The sequence below is a fragment of the Kogia breviceps genome, chromosome 2 (assembly GCF_026419965.1).
Source record: "Kogia breviceps isolate mKogBre1 chromosome 2, mKogBre1 haplotype 1, whole genome shotgun sequence".
Taxonomy (NCBI): domain Eukaryota; kingdom Metazoa; phylum Chordata; class Mammalia; order Artiodactyla; family Physeteridae; genus Kogia; species Kogia breviceps.
The window spans coordinates 60,338,712-60,363,131 of NC_081311.1; the positions used below are offsets into that span (position 1 = coordinate 60,338,712).

The following is a 24,420-nucleotide window of genomic DNA, read 5'->3' on the forward strand; positions in this document are numbered from 1 at the left end:
GTGTCTTCTCCCCTACAAGTTGGCCTTGACTCTTTCCATAATGTGTTTCCCCTGTGGACTCTGCTCCCATCCAGCAATTTCTTGGGCTTTTACTTTCATCCCTACCACCCCCTTCAGGCACGGGCCCTGTGATAGAAAACTATTGAAGATATTTGCCCCTCCCGCCCAACCAAGACTCCTTCCAATGTGACTGCCAGAATCACATCTAGGAAGAAGTCTCACTCCCCACTCCCCTTCCCTTCCTCCCTTTCGTTATACTCTAGTCCCTTCCCTGACTCACCTCCTCTGGGGGCAGCCTTGCCAGCGGCTTGATGACAGCTGCCAGGGGCACCTGAGCCTGCTTAGCCATGTCAGATGTGCAAGGGATATTATAGGATGTGCATCGGATGTATCGGGGACTTGCATTCCCTGAAGAGGACGTAGAAAAGCTGAGTCAGATCACAGAATCACTCCAGACACTGGCTCTCCATCGCCAATCCACCCCATCATCCCAACAAATGCTAGAGCTGACGGTGGCTTTTTCCCCCTTGAGGCCAATGAGGGACTGGTCTCTGATTAAAGACTGACAAAGCCCCATCCACAAGCTGGAGAAAAAGTCCCCGCAGGGAGTAATTAATGCCCTTCTCACCTTGGTCTTTCACGAGGAAGTTGGTGGTGACTAAGGGTGGCACCTGGCCCCGTACTCCAGTAACAAATGGCTCTGAACCCCGGTTGTTCCTGTCATCCTCAATAACCTGAATCTGTAAGGAAGAGGTGAAATGAATGAAGTGACAGATGAAAAGGGAGTAGCAGATCGCAGAGAGCCAGGAGAAAGAAACACTGGAGTTGCAGCACAGAAACTAGTAATTTGCCAAGGAACACACCTCATGCACCAGGCCTGCTCTCCTTTAGGAGATCATATAAAATGCTGTAATGCCAATCTTCCACTCCACAGTCAGCAGCAACATGCTGGACAGGCAACATTGAGAAAGGGCTTCGTTATGAATCGCCCTGATCCCCAATAAATGGTGATCACCCTGTTATAATACCTACTCCAGGAAAGCTCCAGCTCTTTCTTATCACAAGCCTTCAAACATGATCAGATTCCACTTCCCTCCCCCATCAAGCCTCCGCCTCCCCTTCTCTTCCCAAGACACATTCTGAATCAGAGCAGGAGAACAGACAACGGTAACCATGTAAAGATGAAATCTACCTGGAATGACTCTACAGTCAATGAAAATAGAAGGGACAGGGTGAGGAGAGGATTACACAGCAGGAAATGATCAGGTAAGGTGAGGAAGCAGATGCTGCCTTATTTTCAGGTAAGCATCAGTGTGTAAATATGGGAGAAGAGGATATTATAGCCCAATCCTCAGTCCCCCACATTTTGACAGACCCAGCAAAGGAAAAAAAAAGATTTTGCAAAGCTGGTGATCAGACCTTCATGCAGGCTGATAACCTTTGGTCAGTTACTTCAAGATGGGTTTGGTAAAATCAGAAAAAGTAAAGGGAGAATAAGACTCTGTATCCCATAGGAGAAAGAGTTGAAGCTTAGAAATATATCAGAGTCAAACAGACTCTCCAGATGAGAAAGTGGCTCACACTTTCCCAAACCAGCTGTCCCCTCCCCATAAGAAATGACAGTTTCCCAAATTTGTACATTAGTAGCGACCTACCCACATGTTTCTCTAAAACAAGCAGTAGACAAATCAAACCCAGAAGGGAAGGATCTACTGTTCAGTTTTGTCCTGTTCCATCCTATGTCACATGCAGGCTCCTGGAGGAGCCAGCAGGACTAAAACCAAAGCTTAATATGCCATCTGACCCCGCCCTTCGATCCTGACCTTCTACCATCCCATACTTAAAGGCACTGCTAACAGCTTGCTACTTCTTCATTATATGGTGACTAGAGGCATGCACATCCTTCTAGCTTGTAAAAGCAAGGGTCTAGAAGGACTAAGGGAAGAGGATGCGGAGGGATGGACATGGTGGATGAGGTGAAGATAAGGTCACAGGCATGCATGGGTGACATTAACACAGGGATGACAAACACACACCCACCCCCTGCACTTACTGGACTAGGAATGGCATCAGGGTCTATTCTGTGCCTGGTTTTCTGCTGAGGAGGCAGCTCATTGAGTTGCTTTTAGTGTTTTAATAATAAAGGCAGCAGGGGAATACAGGGAGGGAGACAAAAGAACAAGAAGCAGATGTTACTTCTTTCAGCCCTGATGAGTTAGACATGAACAGCTGGAACCCAGCTCATACTGCTGAAATCAGGCCCCCCCCTAGATGAGAAATTCCAAATTTTTCTGGGCCAAAAAAGAGCCTTTAATGGCTCAGGCTATGATTTAGAAAGATAAGGAAGGGGGTAAATAGGGGGCAAGAGGGGTTATACGGAGGGGCTGAATGGGAGGAATTTTAAGAAGGAAGAAGAGGGACGTTCCCTCCAAAAGGCCAAGCCGCCCATATAAGAACTATTCTTATGCTGAATGAAGCCTCACATCCAACCAGACTCTCCTTCTCACTAAAGGAGGGAAAAGGAAAGAGGGTCTGCTTAGTCCTCTAGAGTTCCCCTTTGCCAACTGGGTCCCTCACCATGATAGTTCCCCAAAGGAAGAGGGAAGAGAACAGAATGGAATATGACAATGGCTAAGCATGGTGAGGTAATTGACATAGCAAATGTTGCAGACAGAACTATAAAGTGGCCTCCACTTCGGACTACAGTACCAGCCTCTATTCTGCATATGATGAGGAAGGCCTGAGTATTTTGATGGCTCTAAGAGTGAGATTCACCCTCTTCCTGGGAGAAGCAATTTCCCCACATTGCCCTTGAAATTGTAGATCACTATTCCCCATCCACAAAGCAGCAGGCTAACAAACAAAAGTATTGGAGGCTTCCTCCTAAAACACTGTCCAAATAGGGGCAGAGAGAATCCAGAGAGGCTTTTGTTTTCTTAACACCTAACACCAGAGAATTTCCACCAGCTCTACCCATTAAGAAGACTGTTATCCTACTAGATCTAAGAGGACAAGACCTGGACCCACCCACTCCTCCACAGAAGAGCAGAGGTTACCATGCTCTGTCCAGCAGTGACAGAATGCAGCACTCAACCCAGAGGCTCTACTGATACTGCTGATCACTCCTGGTTTCCCTTCCTTTCCTGCCCAGCTATGAAGTAAAAGTGCCCCCAAAAGACTTCTGGAACTTCAAGTTCTAGTTAAAGAGTCAAAAATTACATCTAGTCTCTACACCTACAAGATGATGAACGAAAAGGAAAATCAGAAAAGGCTAGGCAAACATCTCTTCTAGGTTGACTCACTTATCTGGCAGCCACAAGCTCCTTCCCTAGGACCACATAAGTATCTACTTACAGGGCTTGGGATGGCATCAGGGTCCAGGCGCTTAGGAGGCAATGGTTGAGGAGGCCCAGGCTGACTTCCAAAAGCGGCTGCTCCTGGGTAGGGACTTCCATAATTGGACTGAGGGCCCCGGGTTGGTCCAAAGGAACCTGAGAGACAAGGACACAAGGTTGATGAACAAATTATTCCTTCTCTATCTCTTCTTAAGGCCTCATGGAAATTACTAGACTCCTATAAATGTAGAATTGAGAGGTATAGTAATGACCATTCAGAGAAAGCCCACACTATCTGAACTAAGAGAAAAAAAAATCTTATAAACCCCAGATCCTAGTAATAATACCCTGAAGCTGTCTATCTAGTTCACCACTTAGCAAGCAATACTAAAAGCAAATAAAAACAACAACAAAAACACATGAACTGCTAAAGCCTTTGGCTCCTAGGTAGACCTTGGGAAAAACGCACCATTTTGTTGCAGTTGATAGCCTGGCTGCTGGGAGGAGTGCATAGGTGGTGGTGGTGGTCCTGGGGGCCCAGTCATTTGGGTGCCAGGGGGCAGAGCTTGAGGAGCAGGTGAGGACACGTGGTTGGGCTGGCTCACTGGGGGCCCCCCAAAACTCTGTCCAGGCAAGAGAGGACCAGTCATCGAAGGCATCCGAGGACCCCCTGAAGCTGGGGGTGTGAAGCTGGAGGCCTGTAGTGGGACAGATCGCTGGGGAGGCTGGGCCCCAGGATGACCCTGGGCCTGGCCAAGGGGAGGAGCTTGGCCCTGAGGATAGGAGCCATACAGACCAGAGTTAGGGAAACTTCCTGAGGCTGAGGCCAGCGATGTTGGTGGGCCTGAGAAGTAGAAGAAGTAGAGTCAGAACCCCAGTCATTCTGCCTCCTTGTTCAGTAAATCACTTTCCTTTCCACATGAGGGGCAGGAATGACTTCTCCCATCTGCTGGGGCTCAGAAGCACAAGAAATAAAAGGGATTCAGGTATAGCCCCAGAGTCTGATGCTTCTAAAAAGAAGGGGACAGTATTCCTGTGGTCACAGCTACTCACCATAGCCTAGCCCTGAAGGTGGAGAGGCTGGGGCCACAGCACCACTGATCTGCATTCCGGCCATCTGAGCAGTCACCTGTGCACTTGTTGGGGGAGGGCCATAGGGCTGAAGCACAGCTGGCTGGCTGACCACAGGGGCCAATATGGCTGACCCAAATGGCTGATACCCAGGGAGCCTGTGAAGAGAAGGAAGGCAGAGGTTTCTAGTGGGACGAGACACCCTTCAAAGTTGGCAGGAGCTCCACATCATATAGGAAACTATATTGTTTTACATAGGAAACTATGTAACTTTTTAAACTTTTTTAAAACTTTTTTTAAACTTCTATATAGGAAACTATATTGTTTTACAGCATCTTACTCTCATCTGGGCTCTTATATGGCTTCACATTTTTATATACTTGTGAATAAATTACATTCCTCATGATCTACACTGGCAAACCTTGTTTTCCATTAGGTTCACTCCAAAAACATGTGTCGAACACCCTCAGATCAGAGTATTATTTACTCTGCTAGTTCGATTATCACCTCCTCTGCCCTAATCCTTTGTTGACAAACCACCTCAGTTCTGTAATCTGAAGCACTGAAGGAGTCGAAAGGGAAAGTGCACAGAAGCATTAACACAACAGGAGCTTAATAAATGTGGGCTCAAACAAATGCAGTTTGATTGTTTAACTTTTAAACCAAAGTATCACTTAATCCTGGGAAAGATGTTAGAAATATCCATAAGATCAGAAGAGCAGGTCAGCTAAATCTGGCATTCTATACTAAGCTGAAAGATGATGCTAACTCTATCAGAGTTAAGGACTAGACAAACAGGACATAAACCAGGTAGCCTTCTAGCTGGGTCTATCTAGCAAAGCCTCATTACTTGGATAGCTGTCTTGGATACTCCCATGGTATCAGATGGCATATTAAAATATAAATTCAAAATCATTCCAATATCATTGTATACCAACTAGCAATTGCAACAGTGTTTTACGTAATGTTACTGCAAAAATCTATAACATAGATTATTATACATAACAAGCTCCTTCTGGAATTTCAAGAATGAATCAAATCCTTCACAACGGTAGCCTGTTACACTGAAATTCTGATTTATCCTTCCTGTTTATTTTGTCTCTACTAAATAACCAGAACTTTATTATGTTTGGTCAGCTTCTACTAGTTCTGCAGTTTCACACTTTTCATTTGTTCATTCAGCTAGGATTTTCTGGGCAATATGCTAGTGAAACTTACCTCCCTAAGCTCTTTGTTGGGCTTTGCATTTGTTGTCTTCCATAGCAACAAACACACTGTTAGCCCCATAGCAGATGCTCATAAATCCTTGTCAGAATAATTATATTCTATTAACATGGATAATACTCTCCACTACCCAGTGGTATTCTATCGCATACCATAGTAACAATAAACCAACACCTTATCTGTACATAGCTTTATAATTTACAAAGCATCTCTAAGTGCTTTATTTAATTTAATTCTCACAGCAAATTAATGAGGGAAACAGAGCAGATAGAAAACTAAGACACTAAGGGTATAAGTAGCAGACTATTCTAGAACTAGAACCCAGACCCAATTCTTAGTCCAATGTATCAATACTTTACTTTTTAATTGTGAAATATAAATAGAAAAAAAAATACATAAAACATATACGTACTGCTGAATAATACAAAAACCCATGTAACCAAAAAACAAGTCAAGAAATAGAATACGCCGGGCTTCCCTGGTGGCACAGTGGTTGAGAGTCCGCCTGCCGATGTAGGGGACACGGGTTTGTGCCCCGGTCCAGGAGGATCCCACATGCCGCGGAGCGGCTGGGCCTGTGAGCCATGGCCGCTGGGCCTGCGCGTCCGGAGCCTGTGCTCCGCAACAGGAGAGGACACAACAGTGAGAGGCCCGCGTATCACACACACACAAAAAGAAATAGAATACACCAAAGGCCCTGTGTGCCTCTCCTTCATCACAGCCCTCTCCTTTCTCCCAAAGATAACTACTTTCCCAACTTCTTGATAATTGTTCCCTTGTCTTTAAAAACAATATAATTCAGCTATGTCAGGTTTTTAAACTTTTGTAAACAGAATCACATCATACATACTCTGAGCTTTGCTTCTTTTGTTCAACCATATGTTTATGAATTCATCTATGCTGTTGCCTTTAGCATTCTCTATCATCACTAAATGTTATTCCACTAAATAAATATGCCATGCTTTACTTAAGCATTTTACTACAGATGGATATTGGGGGTTTTCCAATTTTTGGATATTATCAATAATGTTGCTATGTTCAATCATATATTCAACTTGTTTATACATACATGAGTTTTTTCTAAGGCATATAGCTATGAGTGAAATTACTGGTTTATATGATATCTTTAATTTTAACAGATAATTCCAAGTTATTTTCCCATAGTAGCTGTACTAATTTGCATCTGACCACCAGTGGATGAGAGTTCCTGATACTCCACAATCTCAGCAATATTTAGTACTGTCAGACTGTTTAATTTTGCCAATCTGATGGATACATAGGAGTACTTTGTTGTGTGTTTTTTAAATAAATTGATTAATTAATTTATTTATTCATTTTTGGCTGCGTTGGGTCTTTGTTGCTGCGCGGGCTTTCTCTAATTGCAGCAAGCGGGGACTACTCTTCGTTGTGGTACGCGGGCTTCCCATTGCGGTGGCTTCTCTTGTTGCAGAGCACTGGCTCTAGGCACAGGCTTCAGTAGTTGTGGCACACGGGCTTAGTTGCTCTGCGGCATGTGGGATCTTCCTAGACCAGGACTCAAACCTGTGTCCCCTGCATTGGCAGATGGATTCTTAACCACTGTGCCACCAGGGAAGTCCCTTGTTGTGGTTTTTAATTTTTACTTTTTTCTTTACTCAAGAGGTTGAACAGCTTTTTTTTTTTTAACATCTTTATTGGAGTATAACTGTTTTACAATAGTGTGTTAGTTTCTCCTTTACAACAAAGTGAATCGGTTATACATATACATGTTCCCATATCTCTTCCCTCTTGCATCACCCTCCCTCCCACCCTCCCTATCCCACCCCTCTAGCTGGTCACAAAGCACAGAGCTGATCTCCCTGTGCTATGCGGCAGCTTCCCACTGAACAGCTGTTTAATATGTTCTTTGGCCATTAGTATCCCTTATTTCATAAAATACCTATTCTGGTTTTTGCCCATTATTTTTTTCAACGGAATTGACTTTTTCTTATTTATTACTAGTTCTTTACATACTCTGGATACTACTTTATATTTATACCGACTTTATATGTAAATATCTTTTTCCATTCCAGAACTTGTCTTTCCAATGTACTTCCCGTTTAATGTCTCTCTTTTTGATCATTCCCATCAGCACAAAAACATACAAATATCTCAAAAAATAACCAACTATTAGTGGAAACAACCCAAATGTCCATCAACAGATAAAGAAAATGTAGTATTATATGTATACAATGAGATACTGTAATAAAAAGAATGAAGTACTGATACATGGTACAACATAAATGAACACTGAAAAAATTATGCTAAGTGAAAGAAGTCTGTTACAAAATATTATCTAGTATATGATTCCACTAATATGAAAGTCCAGAATAGGGAAATCTATAGAGACAGAAAGTAGATTAGTGGTTGCTTAACGTTGGGGGAGTGAGGAATTTAAGGAAAACCTAAATAGGGACAGCTACTTCGATAAAGGATACGGTGTTTCTTCTTGAGGTGATGAAAATGTTCTAAAACTGACTATAGTCATGATTGCACATATCTGTGAATATACTTAAAACTATTAACTTGGTACACTTTAAATTGCATGGTATGTGAATTATATCTCAATGAAGTTGTTTAAAAAATCCAATCAAATAAAATTGCCCTAAAACCTCACATCCCCTCAAGCTTTTGCTCTTCTTTTAGCCAAACATTAGAAAAGAATTGGTCTATACTCTGTCTCCTTTTTCTTTTGGCCAAGCCACACAGCTTGTGGAATCTTAGTTCCTGGACCTGGGAATGAACCCGTGTGCCCTGCAATGGAAGTGTGGAGTCCAACTACTGGACTGCCAGGGAATTCCCTATCTCTACTTCTTTAATTACTATTCCTCTCTCTTTTTAAAGATCTTTCTTTCTAGGTTCATTTTCCTTTTATTCCTTAGTCTATCCCTTAGTAGTTTTCTCAGCCAGGGCCTATACACAGTAAACTCTCAGTCTTTGTCTGAAAATGTCTTTATTTGCCCTCTCTCTTAGCTACGTACATAATTCTTTCTTGACAGTTACAGTCCCTTAATCAAGGTACTAGTCTACTATCTGCTCTCCTCCCTGTTTCCTCTAATCGATATTTTTTTCCTCTGAGAAACCCTAACGGCCTGGATTGAGGGAGAATGGTTGTTTAGCATTTGCTTCTGGAAGGTACTCCAATGATACTGCTGCCCAAGATCAAAATTTTTTTTAAGTTTTAAGATTTAGTTCCCATACCATTAAATTCACTCCTTTTAGGTGTGTACAATTCAACGATTTTTAGTATATTTACAGAGTTGTGCAACCATCACCAGAATCCAACTTTAGAACATTTTCACCGCCCCAAAAAGACAGGTTCATTTACAGTCCCAAGACTTTTTCTTTTTTCCCCCACTTATCCATAGCCAGCCTGGGAGAAACAGGTCTCCTTATCATTTCCCTCTGCCAGTGTGCAGATTTTTTTTTCTGGTCTACCTGTTCCCTGAAGGTGTAGCCTAGGTCCAGACTTCATAAACAAGGTCTCAGTTCTAAACCTCAGCTCAGAAATGCCCAAGGTACTGGCTTAAACTTAAGCCCACAGGTTCTCAAGATGGTAATTTCCACCCTCTCCACAGGCAGCCACAGTGTCAACTTACCACTCTGATTTTCAGTTCTCATTTGGTCTCTGGCACTTGAGGATTTCACTTTCTTTCTTTTAAGCTTGATTATGTATTTGAAAAAAAAAGAATTGTTTCTATTTCCTCTCCCCTTTCTAGATGTTTGTGGCAGAAGGGTTTTAGGTTACATTAATCTACTTACCAGCTGAAATTCTTTCACCTGCTTTCATACCTCCACTGAAACTACATCTGTCAATGATGTCGAACCTTGCCAAACCCAACAGTCAATTCTTCGTCTACATCTCACCCTTCAGCAGCAAATGACACAGCTGATTATTCTCTTGACTTCCTAAAATACTTGCTTCACCTAGTTTCAGGATGCTACTCTGTCATAGCTAATCTCCTACCTCACTACTGCTCTTTCTCAGTGTGTTTGTTTATTTGTTTTATTTACTGGGCTGTGCCAGGTCTTCAGTTGTGGCATGTGGGATCTTTAGTTGCAGCATGCGGGCTCTTAGTTCCCTGACCAGGGATCGAACCCAGGCTCCTGCGTTGGGAGCATGGAGTCTTAACCGCTTGACCACCAGGGAAGTCCCTCATTGTGTTTGATAGCTCCTCCTCTGACTGTCTTTTTTTAAAAAAATAAATTTATTTATTCATTTATTTCTTTTTGGCTGCACTGGGTCTTCGTTGCTATATGTGGGCAAGTGGGGGCTACTCTTCGTGGCAGGCTTCTCATTGCAGTGGCTTCTCTTTGTTGCGGAGCACGGACTCTAGGCGCACATGCTTCAGTAGTTGAGGCACCTGGGCTCAGCAGTTGTGGCTCGGGAGTTCTAGAGTGCAGGCTCAGTAGTTGTGGCACAGGGGCTTAGATGCTCTGCGGCACGTGGGATCTTCCAGGACCAGGGCTCGAACCTGTGTCCCCTGCATTGGCAGGCAGATTCTTAACCACTGCAGCACCAGGGAAGTCCCTCTGACTGCCTTTTATATGTTGGTAACCTCCAAGGGTCAGTCCTCAACTCTGCTATTTACTCTCAATACTCACTTTCTAAGTGATTTCATTTAGTCCCACGGCTTTAAATAATGTCTCTATACTGAAGACTCCGAAATTTGTATCTACAGTCCTGACATCATTCCTTAGCTGCAGATCCATATGCAACTGCCTACTCAGCATCTCTACTTGGTAGCTAGTAGCTTTCTTAAACCTATAATGTACAAAATAAAACCCTTCATTTCACCCCCCAAATCTGTTCCTTCTCAAATATTCTTCATCCCAGTAAATAGCACTATTTACCTAATTGCTTAAGTCAACAGGTTAAAAGATATCCATAATTCCTCTTTCTCTCTTAACTCACATCTAATCCTACCCACTCTACCTTCAAAATATATCCCAAATCTGACTGCTTCTTACCACCTCTACCACTACCATCCTAAACCAAGCCAAGATCATCCCTTACCTGAACTACCAGCATTAACCTCCTCATAGGATTCCCTACTTCTACTCTTGAATTCAGCAAAGTGAACTCTTTTTAAAAATAAATATATTTGTTTTAATTATTAGAGAATGGGGAGAGCACAAGCAAAATCTTTAAAAAGTAATGTTTTTACTAATCACATTTGTGATAGTATTAGTATTGTTATACTGAGATTGTTGTGTATAATAAGGGATAAAATAAATGAGAAATTGTGGCATATTTCAATATTCAAATTCCATCATCCCCACAGTCTTGAGAATCAAGACTCCTGGTATGGAAGAAAAGAGATACAGATATAATGAAGAGGTTAAGTAAAGGTTCTGTAGTCTTGAATTTGAACTGAAAGTACATATTTAAACTAATGAGGTAATGTAACTTTAATATATATAGATATGTATTTCTTAGCTATGTCCACTGAAGAGGCCTAGGAAGTGACCAATCAGGCAGCAATGAACATTCCTAGTGCCCAGGTTATAGTCACAAAATAACATTTCTCACCAACAAAATAAAGGATTTCTTGGAAAAATGGCTAATTCCTGGTCTAGAATATAAATGTACAAGATAAGCCTGAAACATCTCATTAGACCTAAAGATTACTAGGGTCATGTCAAAAGGACTCAGGAGTCAACTTGAAGAGGCTCGCATTGGTCAAAGACAGGACAATTTACACTCCAATAATGATGATAGCTGCAGTGAATTAAAACCCATCAAATACGTTTAAAACTATAAATTCATAATGATATTAAAAATAAGAGTTGGTCACCTTGTAGATAACAGAGAACCAATTCATTTCCCTATAAACTAGGAAATAAAGGTAAAGAATCAAGCATTTATTCTAAATGAATTGCACAACCAGTAATCAAATAACAGATGACAAGAACTGTCTAAAATGGTATTCAAACAAATAAATAAGGAAAACATAAGAATTAGAGTATCACCATTTTGTAAACCCAGTGAATTAATATACATATGCATCAACAACTGCTAACATCACAAAAAGAGAGACATCAAGATACTATGTGCCAGGCTTCCCTGGTGGCGCGGTGGTTAAGAATCCACCTGCCAGGGCTTCCCTGGTGGCGCAGTGGTTGAGAATCCGCCTGCCGATGCAGGGGACACGGGTTCGTGCCCTGGTCCGGGAAGATCCCACATGCCGCGGAGCAACTAGGTCCGTGAGCCATGGCCGCCAGGCCTGCACGTCCGGAGCCTGTGCTCCGCAACGGGAGAGGCCACAACAGTGAGAGGCCCGCATACCGCAAAAAAAAAAAAAAAAAAAAAAAAAAAGAATCCACCTGCCAATGCAGGGGACATGGGTTCGAGCCCTGGTCCGGGAAGATCCCACATGCCGCGGAGCAACTAAGCCTGTACACCAAAACTACTGAGCCTGCGCTCTAGAGCCCGTGAGCCACAACTACTGAAGCCCGTGCACCTTGAGCCCATGCTCCACAACAAAAGAAGCCACCGCAGTGAGAAGCCCCGTGCACTGCAACAAAGAGCAGCCCCTGCTCACTGCAACTAGAGAAGGCCCATGCACAGCAATGATGACCCAATGCAGCCAAAAATAAATAAATAAAATAAATAAATTTATTTTTTAAAAAAAGATATTATGTGCCTTCAAAGTCTTGCTCCACACTGTGCACAGGGATCAAATCTGGATCCAGTCTGAACTGCAACATGAATATGCAACCCAGATTATCTAGGCTGTGGGAAACTCTTCAGGTCAATTAGCTTGGAGTCCTCAACAGATAAATAGTAAGAAAAAGAAAGAGACAAAAAGGGAACCTATGAACTTAAAAGATACATCAAGTTGTTTTTTAATAGGTAAAACTAAACTGTGGTGTCTAGGGATGTACCTTTGGATGTAAACTATTTTAAAAAACACAAGAAAGTGGCTACTGTAAAAGTTAGGATAGGGAATTCCCTGGTGGTCCAGTGGTTAGGGCTCCGCGCTTCCACTGCAGGGGGCATGGGTTCGAATCCTTGCTAGGGAACTAGGATCCCATATGGCCAAAAAACAAAAAGTTAGGATAATGGTTACTTATGGGGGTAGGGAGAGAGCGATGATTGAATTGGAACACATGGAAGGGGTTTTAGGGGTGTGTGGCAGAGTTCTATTTCTTTTTCTTTTTCTTTTTTTTTTGCGGTACGCGGGGCCTCTCACTGTTGTGGCCTCTCCCGTTGCGGAGCACAGGCTCCGGACGTGCAGGCTCAGCGGCCATGGCTCACGGGCCCAGCCGCTCTGTGGCATGTGGGATCTTCCCGGACCAGGGCACAAACCCGTGTCCCCTGCATTGGCAGGCGGACTCTCAACCACTGCGCCACCAGGGAAGCCCCAGAGTTCTATTTCTTGATCTGGGTTGTAATCACTTTATGAAAATTTACTAAGCCATACCTTTGTTTTGTATGGTTTTTGTGTATGTGTTTTACATTACAATGAAAAGATCCATCACATACATGAACAAACAAATAAATGGGGAACATGTTACTCTCCAGCTTAAAACTCTCCAATGGCTTCCCACTGCAACTAAAATCAAATTTAAACTTCTAACTATGGCTTAGAAAGCACATGATATGGCTCCTGCCTATGTACCTACTTTATCTCCTCCACTCTCCACTCTGCTCTAGACACACTGGCATTCTTGCTCTTCTTCAAATCAACCAAATTAATTTCTCTACCAGGGCCTTTGCACCATTGTTCCGTCTATCTAAGACACTCATCCCCCAGATCTCTGGGTACCTCCCTTCATCATTTCACTGTGGTTTCAAACATCACTTCAGAGAGGCTTTCCTTGACCAATGTATTTAAAACAGCTCCCTACCTCCTCACCACTCATTCTCAATATCCTTATTCTGTTTTATTTCTTATTTACATTTGACTACTTGTTATCTTCTGTGTACTTCATGAGACTATAAGCTCATGAGGGCAGAGACTTGATCTGTTTGATAATGCTTTATCTCCAACCTCTAGAACAACATCTGATACATAGTAGTACAAAATAAATATTTTTAAGTGGATGAATGAATTAATGAATTCCCTATACTGCTTCTCAGAGTTTTCCAACACAGAGGGTTACGGAGAGTTTCCTAGGCTCTTTCTCCGGGCTTACATTCAATGTTAAAAATGTATATTCTGGACACCTAATAAAAATGTCAGTAAAGGGCTTCCCTGGTGGCGCAGTGGTTGAGAATCCGCCTGCCGATGCAGGAGACACGGGTTCGTGCCCTGGTCCAGGAAGATCCCACATGCCGCGGAGCAACTAAGCCCGTGAGCCATGGCCGCTGGGCCTGTGCGTCCGGAGCCTGTGCTCCGCAACGGGAGAGGCCACAACAGTGAGAGGCCCGCATACCGCAAAAAAAAAAAAAAAAATGTCAGTAAGGGACTCTTCCATTACCACATACCCTACTCATAGTTACACTTTATTCTTTGTTTACCAAAAAACAAACAGCATTCCAACAGAGATGACTGCCCTCCTTTAATGGACTTCCATACAAAGACAAGGGTTTATTGAGTCATGCACCACCAAAGTTTTCATCATTTATGTAGTTTTCCTTTGAGTATCTTTCCTTTCATAACTGGTCACACCCAGACTTAACCAATAAGTCCTACTAAGTGCCTGATCTAAAGGAAAAGGGGAAGTCAGAAGAGACAAAAATAATCGTGAGGTTCTTTTTTCCTATTTTTCCCATAGGGTAAGCTCAGAAAGACCATAACAATTATTAAAGATATGTCTAGTCAAGGAAAAAACCCAAGTTCACAAAAATAGAAAGAATATGGAAAAAAACCCAGATATTTAGATGGGTCAATAATCCACAGGGTGGACATTAGCAGCACCTGTAACCTGCAAAAATGAGAACAAAATACAAAAAGATGAAGGGAAGAGGAAAAGGGATGTAAGAGAAAAGCAAAGAAAAAAAAAAGAAAAGTAAATAGGCCCTCACACATTCCTAATTCTTCCAGTCTCATCAGACCAATTTTAGGTTGAGCCAAATACGTACCTCTGAATGGACTTGAGGACATGGCGAGGGGAAGGGTAAGCTGGGACAAAGTGAGAGAGTGGCATGGACTTATATATACTACCAAATGTAAAACAGATACCTAGTGGGAAGCAGCCACATAGCACAGGGAGATCAGCTTGGTGCTTTGTGACCACCTAGAGGGATGGGATAGGGAGGGTGGGAGGGAGAAGCAAGAGGGAGGAGATATGGGGATATATATATATATGCATAGCTGATTCACTTGTTATAAAGCAGAAACTAACACACCACTGTAAAGCAATTACACTCCAATAAAGATGTTTAAAAAAAAAAAACAAATACATACCTCTGCATCTGAACAGTAGAGCTTGGCCCATTCTGTACATCTCCTTGTCCAAACTGGCCATATGCAGTCTGACCACAAGGGCCCTGTGCTGTTGAGGCTGGAGGTACCCCTGCAGAAGGTAGGGTTCTTGAGACACCTGAGGGTAAAGAAGAGAAACTAAGCAATTGGGAAATAACTTTCTCCTCCACTCTGAGCGACGAATGCAAAGCAAGGATCAATAAGCTCAGACCTTTACTGCAGTATCACAAGCATAATACCATAGCTTGGCAATGAAAAGGACACCATCAACATGCAACTCCAGCTACAGGAGATTCTGAACATGGATGCCCAGCCAGAGAGCCTCTACTCTCCTAGACAGGTATACGACAGGTGAAGCTGTAGCCAGAGCCACAAAAATGTAGGGCCTTCCTATGATCACCATACATTCTCACTCAATCCAGGACAGTCTAACGTTCTTACCCTAGACAAAACGTCAACTCTTTTAAGGAAAAGATCTGGGTCTTCCCTGGTGGCACAGTGGTTAAGAATCTGCCTGCCAATGCAGGGGACATGGGTTCGAGCCCTGTTCCAGGATGATCCCACATGCCATGGAGCAACTAAGCCCGTGAGCCACAACTACTGAGCCTGTGCTCTGGAGCCCTTGAGCCACAACTACTGAAGCCTGTGTGCCTAGAGCCCGTGCTCTGCAACAAAAGAAGCCACCGCAATGAGAAGCCCGCGCACTGCAATGAAGAGTAGCCCCCGCTCACCGCAACTAGAGAAAGCCTGAGCACAGCAACAAAGACCCAACACAGCCAAAAATAAATAAATAAATAAATTAATTTTTTTAAAAGGAAAGGATCCCACTCCAGAACTCAGAAACTTAGAGCATACGTGAGAAAGGTGACACAGAAGGTGACCAAGTAACATTCTAAACTAGGTTGTAAAGAAAGGCACCTCTTAGGAAGACTATTGGGGACATCCCTGGTGGTCCAGTGGGTAAGACTCTGCACTCCCAATGCAGGGGGCCCGGGTTTGATCCCTGTTCGGGGAACTAGATCCCACATGCATGCCGCAACTAAGAGTCCGCACGCAACAACTAAACATGCCACAATGAAGATCCTGAATGCCGCAACTAAGACATGGTGCAGCCAAAATAAATAAATAAATATTAGGGAGACTATTCTGCCAACCTCTTCTTCATATATTCTACTCATCCTACCCATCTTCTTTTCAGCCATTTCTAAGTGTTGGCACTCCCGATAGCACATGGCTCAGGAAAGTATTCCCACAGGCTGGAGAATTTGTTTCTGCCCAATTGTTCAGTCAGGACAGGTCACCTGCCCTCCAATTACTGCTGTCACTATGTCTTCACAAAAGCTGTACTCCATCCTTCTGCTCATCAGAGCTGCCACCAAAGCTACTTCTACTACCCCCAACCATCCTTCCCACATGAGATGCAGGAAGAAAACAATTATTTACTTGGCATATCACTTTGGAAATATTGCTGACCCCTGTTCAAACTATTGTTTTTTTATTTTTCTTTTGCTCTGCCCTCAGTAGAGATTAGACACTATAGAACCTGCCTACAGGAATATGATTAATCTGAACCTGCTCACTAGCCATCATAGAACCAGATATGTTTTCCTCTCAATAACAGAGCTTCCCCTTGGGGCAATGCCAAACTCCATCTTGATAAGCCAGGACTTGACAGATCAGAGGTGGACTCTGTCCAGCCAAAGTCCCAACCCAGAGTAAGGCTCTCCAAAGCCATGAGACCTAATCTCACCACTTCGCAATTTTTTTTCCAAAGTCATAATTAAAATGGTCATAACTTCAATCATTTCCCAAATCTTACCTATGCCTCCTTGGTGCCTTCTTTTTCCCATATCCCTTTATGGAATTTACTGTCTTAAAAAGCATAAAGCATTTGGTATACCTAAGTCCTTAGCTAGCCTAACCAAAGATCAAATGTCAACCATTTTCTAAAAAACCCCTATGAATAATATAATCTGTAGATTACCAGCTGCTCTTCATGAAAAAGTAACATAAAAGCCAAACAATGATCCTAAGGCAGCACCAGATTGGTTTCCTCTTATTTCCCTAATATTAGACAACATCTAAGAAGCCAAAGAAACTCAAACAAAGGAAAAGGAATGGTATCAGCAGAAAGATATGAGAGACACCAAAAATCAGGCACACAAACATCACACTTTTCATCCATGAACAAGTTCCCCAAGTCCCAGAGTCATTTATAGATAGAACTATGAGTCCAATGAGAGGCATTATCAATATACATGAGAAACAAGTGATTTCAGAGAGACTTTAGGTCAACAGAAATAATTAATCATGGTCACAGGCTCTGGATGAGCTGTGACCACAACCCTTCCATCCAGCTGTGAACAATGCAGCCAGGTGAGGGTACAAACGGTGACACCCACAGGAAGTGAACTGCCATTGAACCTGGAAGATGTGCTCCCACTAGATGTCTTAAGGCAGAGACTCAGTCATCTTATAAAAAAACAGGGAAAGGTGGGAACTCCCTGGCAGTCCAGTGGTTAGGACTCGGCACTTTCACTGCTGTGGGCCTGGGTTCAATCACCCCTGGTCAGGGAGTTAGGATCCTGCAAGCTGCATGATGTGGCCAAAAGGAAAAAAAAAAAACAGGGAAGGGCAGACTGCCCACAGGACTCTCAGTGACCAAGAGCCAGATTCATGTTCCTCAATCCCAGTCACCATAACCCTTTAGGCAGCTTAGGTAGGGCAATACAACCCAACCTGAAGACTACTAATTCCCCTCCTTAGCTCAAAGGAAGCTTGGAAACATACCTGGGGGAGGGGTTTGCTGATAGCCTGGTACTGGGCCATTGTAGGCTCCATAGGAAGTGGGGGCGGTTGTGGACCCTGGTTGCCCACCATAGCTGGATTGATGATGCCCTAGGTAGACAGGCTGGGGCTGCCCAAACGGCGGCACAGGTGGAGCTGACTGGTTAACGTTCATTATGAGAGCATCCCCGACTTGGTCTCACCTATTAGATGAGAGAGAAGAGAGAAATTAGTCAAAATCAGTTTTCTAAAGAGAGAGCACTATTCACAGTAGGAAGTAGAAATAGAAAAGGACTGACCTTATCAGGCAGTGATCAGCCTAATCATTCTCACACTACTACAGGATCTTTGTAATTTTCTTCCCCAGACAGCAGACAGACTGCCTCCTCAAAGTAAGGATTTTGTTACTCTGAACCCTATGCTTTGTCACTGCCAAGAGGGTATAAATTTCAACCTCAGATAGGCCCACTGGAATGGAGCAGCAGCCTCCATTCCCCAGTGGTATGATTTCTAGTGTCTAGTCATACAAGAAGTCCTGCCACTGATAAACTATTGTGATATTACAGGTAAATGAAACAATGCTCCCACTTTCCATTCATTCACTCTAGCATCCATTCATTCCACAAAACTGAATACCCTCTAGTGTGCTAGTCATTTTTAATCACTCAGACTACACGTCTAAAACAGATTGGCTAAATTCCCTCCCCCTCAAAAGACAAATTTTAGAGTAACCGGTTAGAAAAATGACATTCTTTGGCTAAGCTGCAGTAAATCAAGTGCTACTCCATCCCCAGTCTTCCCACCAAAAGAGTGTATGGACCTTAGAACTGAAGCATTAAAATCACTAAATGTAAAGGACAGCTGAAAACTCTAGCAAGGTATCAGATTAGAACTGAGTGCAGGCCTGGCACAAAAACTTCTCACAATAACCTAGGGAAACAGTTCAAAGATCAGTGGCAAAGTTAGATTTCATGGAAAAAGATCATTCACCTTATCCTTCAAGTAGAGGGAACTATAAGTATTCCAAATCCCAATGCACTTCTCCAACTCTCCTGTTTCTGCTCTTATATGCTTGTAATGAATCTAGGCCACCACCAAAATTATTACAATCTTGCCCAGCAACAAAGGAATAAATTGGAGAGTCTTTCCAAGGTCCTTCCAAGAACAGGACTATCTGATCACATCTACTCTTCATAGCCTGATCATTCCAACTATCCTATAGACAGAAGGGACCCAGGAAGCATAAGAGCTCACAGCTACTGCAATGGAACAATGGGCCTCTCCCCTTTGCTAGGTAGGGCCATCTTTACAGAAAAGCTGAGCTGCTCTTGGACTAGAACTCTTTAAATTAAAAGCCATCTCAGGAGCTGTTCTTCCAAATCCCAAACCTCGCACAGGTCACTACATTAATCTTGACAGATGTCCTCCTCCTCTTATTTTCCTAAAGTCAGTGTGGGGGTGGGGATGGTAGGAAAGGAGCTTCTTCTCGAGGAAATAATCCCTTCAAACACACCCAAGAGTTTGGAGTCAGGCTCAAGTTTCAACTCCACTCTGGGTGGACAGTCGAGGGTGACAACCCAGGAGGCGGGGCAAGCTTCCTAGAACTCTGAAAGTAGTCGAGCTGTGGAGGCTGGGAGCGCCGGGGATCAAGACCGAGAAGCCAAGACAGCTTCTCGGGCCGCGATGAGAGAGACTTCCACTAAGTAGGAGATCGAGCGTCTTGCGCCCTTCAACAGGCTCAGGGCAGGAAGCGGGAGCCGGAATCTGGGCCGGGAGGAGAGAAGGGAGGGTCTAGGACTGATTCTGGATCGTGGATGCACGAGCTGAGGGTCTCTGCCCGGGCCCCGCCCCCGGGTCCCTCCCTGCCTTCTCAGACAGGACCCCGATCTGGCCAGTGATACCCCGGCCTCTCCTCTGCTTTCCTACCCACCAACCTCCCGAAGCCACTCCTCACCCGGCTCCAGATCCAGGTTCGACTTCGTTCCTAACGTCAAGGCTCCCAGGCTCCACTTCCGGTTCCGAGGAGGCCGGCGTGTCGCCCCCGGAAGTTCCACCCCCACGCTCCAAGGCCACTCCTTCTGCCACGTCGGCAGTAAGCACGCGCCGAGGAACCCGGATGCCGCGCGTGCGCTACTTTCCCTTCTCGTCATGGCCGCCCCCTAGGGGTTCCGCAGTTTCTTATGCATTTACGTTTTTGTTTTTGTTTTTGTTTTGCCCAGATGTCCTGGTAACCTTATGGTCCCACCAGCTGAGATGCGATTGAACTATGTTTAGTAACTCTCCTTCCTATGACATATTAGAAACCTCTGATTTAGAGTCCTGTAGCGATTTCCTGCTGACCCCTGGCCCCCCACTGATTTCCGTCTTGGAGGTTCTCACCCATGACCTTTGCCGGTCTTGAGATTCGCAGAGCGGAACGTACAAGTTTTTTTTTAATATAATTATTCTGATGTAACATATCTGTTTAAAATTTATTTATTTTGGCTGACCCATGGGGCTTGCAGGATCTTAGTTCCCTAACCAGGGATTCAACCCGTGCACCAGGCAGTGAAAGTGCAGAGTCCTAACCATTGGACCACCAGGGAATTCCCTTAGAACCCTGTAACGTTAAAGGGCACTAATTCTGCTTTCTGGGGTCATGTGTTCAAGTTCAGACTCTGAAGGTCCCTAGCTTGGGCAACTTAATCTCGGCCTCAGTTTCTTTCATTTGTAAAATGAAGAGAATATGAATGCCCTTCTAAAAACTTGTTGAGAGTATAGGATTGGGTCACAAAGATTGCCTGGCACCGTAGTAAGTGCTCAGTAAAGGTCAGCCGTTATTAGTTAACCGTTTTTATAGAGTGCCTTGGTTTAGGTGCAGAGCACTGCCACAGCCTGTTAATCTCCACTCTTAGAATGCCCCCAGCCTGTTGTAAGAGCTACAGTTCCTGGAGTAATTATTATTACCCCATTTAATAATAACTATTGTAGCTAATATCTGTAGGAGTTTTTAAAATATACATAACCTCATTTAATCCTTTCAATAATCCTTTCATTTAATAATTATTTTTTAAGCATTGTTGTGTTCCAAGCCATGTTCTTAGGTCCGGGAATACAGTAGTGAACAAACAAAAGTTCTTTGCCAATTTAAATAAGGTTTTGCTCTTAGAGGAAAACATAGGCAGAACACTCTATGACATAAATCACAGCAAGATCCTTTTTGACCCATCTCCTAGAGAAATGGAAATAAAAACAAAAATAAACAAATGGGACCTAATGAAACTTAAAAGCTTTTGCACAGCAAAGGATACCATAAACAAGACCAAAAGACAACCCTCAGAATGGGAGAAAATATTTGCAAATGAAGCAACTGACAAAGGATTAATATCCAAAATTTATAAGCAACTCAGGCAGCTCAATAACAAAAAAACAAACAACCCAATCCAAAAATGGGCAAAAGAACTAAATAGACATTTCTCCAAAGAAGATATACAGATTGCCAACAAACACATGAAAGAATGCTCAACATCATTAATCATTAGAGAAATGCAAATCAAAACTACAATGAGATATCATCTCACACCGGTCAGATTGGCCGTCATCAAAAAATCTATATACAATAAATGCTGGAGAGGGTGTGGAGAAAAGGGAACCCTCTTGCACTGCTGGTGGGAATGTAAATTGATACAGCCACTATGGAGAACAGTATGGAGGTTCCTTAAAAAACTACAAATAGAACTACCATACGACCCTGCAATCCCACTACTGGGCATATACCCTGAGAAAACCATAATTCAAAAAGAGTCATGTACCAAAATGTTCATTGCAGCTCTATTTACGATAGCCAGGACATGGAAGCAACCTAAGTGTCCATCAACAGATGAATGGATAAAGAAGATGTGGCACATATATACAATGGAATATTACTCAGCCATAAAAAGAAATGAAACTGAGTTATTTGTAATGAGGTGGATAGACCTGGAGTCTGTCATACAGAGTGAAGTAAGTCAGAAGGAGAAAAACAAATACCGTATGCTAACACATATATATAGAATCTAAGAAAAAAAATGTCATGAAAAGATTAGTGGTAGGACGGGAATAAAACACAGACCTGCTAGAGCGTGGACTTGAGGATATGGGGAGGGGGAAGGGTAAGCTGTGAGGAAGTGAGAGAGTGGCAGGGACATATACACACTACCAAATGTAAATTAGATAACTAGTGGGAAGCTGCCGCATAGCACAGGGAGTTCACCTCTGTGCTTTGTGACCACTTAGAGGGGCGGGAGGGAGGGTGACGCCAAGAGGGAAGAGATATGGGAACATATGTTATGTATAACTGATTCACTTTGTTGTAAAGGAGAAACTAACACACTATTGTAAAACAGTTATACTCAAATAAAGATATTAAAATAAATAAATAAATAAATAAATAAATAAGGTTTTGTAATTACATACACGTATGATAAAGCTATAAAGAAAAACAAAGTGGGAATTCCCTGGCAGTCTAGTGGTTAGGACTCCACGCTTTCACTGCTGGAGGGCTTTGGTTTCAGTCCTTGTCTGGCAACTAAGATCCTGCAAGCAGCCTGGCCTGGGGCCAAAAAAACAAGAAACAAACAAAAAAACACAAAGTAACAAAATTCAGGCTGTTGATTACCTCTAGGGAGGGAAAGAGAAAAGTATAATTGGGAGGAACATAATGGAGCATCAATAATATTAATAGTGTTCTATTAATATTCACATGGATATTTACATTATTGTTATTTTCAAATAGTTCATATGTATTATGTACAATTCATTTCAAAATAAAAGTTTTTTTTTAATAAGGAAGAAAAGAAATGGGGGAAAAAGAGCACTGGTGTAAAGGAAGCATTTAAAGGGAAAAAAACATTAAATGAAGAATTTTATGACCAATGCGGGGGAAAAGTTCTTGCTCTCATATTGTGCACAGTAAATTTTAGTTATTCTGAGACACAAAGTGGGTCATTCATTGAAAAAGTTGCACTTCTAGTCTTTGCTGGAATCTGTTATTAGGCATTGAGCACGTTTTAGCAAACAGGCAGATTTTTCCTGTCCTCAGGAGTTTATAGTGGAGGTCAGTGTTTCTCAAACTGTGATCCTGGGATCAACAGTATCAGTTTCACCCGGGAAACCTGTTACAAATTTCAGACCCACCCTAGGCATATTGAATCAGAAATTCTGCAGGTGGGGCCCAGCAAGCTATGGCCCTCTAGACAATTCCATTGCACACTGAAGATTGAGACTCACTAGTCTAGATTAGTAATTTGCCAAATTCAGCTAACATTTGTTGAGCAATTGCCATAAGCTGGGCCCTCCGCTAAGTATTTTTGCATAATTTATCCCATTCAACACATGTCAGCATAGGAAAGTAGGTATCCTCTGTCTTGCTTAATGTTGCACTCCTAGTAAGTAGTAGAATTTAAATTCATAGTTTCTTGAGAATAGAGGCTGATATGTTGCACTTTATTGGTTTCTGTATCCCCACTCTGGTTCTCAATCTTGGCTGCGCATTAGAATCACCTGCAGTGCTTTTTAAACTGGCCATACCAAAATAAATAAATAAATTTTAAAAAATAAAATGGCCATACCAGCTATTAGGCCAATAAAATTAGAATCCCTAAGGCTGAGGGGCCTGAGAATGTGTGTGTGTGTGTGTGTGTGTGTGTGTAAAGTATTAGTATAATATATAATATTTGTATAATATATAAATTTATGTAATATGTAAAATGTCATTTCACATCATGTAATCATATACACAGTCCTATTTTAGGGAACCAGTAGCTTTAAAAGTTTTCCAAGGCTTCCCTGGTGGCGCAGTGGTTGAGAGCCCGCCTGCCGATGCAGGGGACATGGGTTCGTGCCCTGGTCCGGGAAGATCCCACGTGCTGCGGAGCGGCTGGGCCCGTGAGCCATGGCCGCTGAGCCTGCGCGTCCAGAGCCTGTGCTCCGCAACGGGAGAGGCCACAACAGTGAGAGGCCCGCGTACCACACACACACAAAAAAAGTTTTCCAGGTGATTCCAACATGCACTTAATTGATTCCAATGTGCATGGTTAATTGAAAGCCACTGGTATAGCACAATGGCTTACATGTAGCTAGCACTCAATAAATGTTTGAATAGTGAACGAATGGATATTTATATACTCTTTCTACTGATGAGGTCAAGTAACTGCCCAAGGTCACACAGCTAGTAAATGATAGAACAAGAATCCAAGTCCAGTTCTGACGCTAAATTCCAAGTGCTTTCTATGACTACATCAAACACCAAGGCAAACAGCATTTAGCATGCTATCAGAGCAGCTAGCTATTCCAGGGACCTCTGTAGCCTTTAATAATTACAGCACCATGATATTATGTTTTTTAAAAGAATGAGATCTCTTAACATAGGTCATATTCATGTAATGGAAACCTAAAAATAACTAAATATTTTATTATTAACATGGGTTGGCATGTTTATGCACACCTATCTGTACCCACCTTTCCATGACCAACTATGTGTTGTAAGAGGTAATTTATTTCACCAAACATCGAGCACCTGTTACACCAGTCATTGTTCTGGGGGCTGTTGATTGGCTGTTACACACAGTCCTTGCCTTCAAGTTTCTCACAAT

The 24,420-nt window shown here is 42.9% G+C and overlaps 1 protein-coding gene across 8 annotated transcripts in view; it reads right to left on the minus strand.

The window, feature by feature from the left end:
- Positions 1 to 24,420, minus strand: part of SEC24C (SEC24 homolog C, COPII coat complex component) — a 33,848-nt gene that overhangs the window by 7,250 nt on the left and 2,178 nt on the right. Inside the window, exons 2-10 of one of the 8 annotated variants that reach the window (XM_059054195.2) lie at positions 24,287 to 24,420; positions 17,813 to 18,012; positions 15,005 to 15,140; positions 4,389 to 4,564; positions 3,805 to 4,179; positions 3,355 to 3,491; positions 2,054 to 2,122; positions 629 to 740; positions 281 to 408 (exon numbers count right to left, since the gene is read on the minus strand). In XM_059054195.2, coding sequence (XP_058910178.1) covers positions 281 to 408; positions 629 to 740; positions 2,054 to 2,122; positions 3,355 to 3,491; positions 3,805 to 4,179; positions 4,389 to 4,564; positions 15,005 to 15,140; positions 17,813 to 17,984 — 1,305 coding nt within the window. In that variant the 5' untranslated portion in view covers positions 17,985 to 18,012; positions 24,287 to 24,420. Of the gene's footprint in view, positions 1 to 280; positions 409 to 628; positions 741 to 2,053; positions 2,123 to 3,354; positions 3,492 to 3,804; positions 4,180 to 4,388; positions 4,565 to 15,004; positions 15,141 to 17,812; positions 18,013 to 18,108; positions 18,239 to 19,763; positions 19,895 to 24,286 lie in introns of those variants that run through there. The other 7 variants (XM_059054192.2, XM_059054194.2, XM_067025376.1 and 4 more) reach the window with 7 other exon arrangements.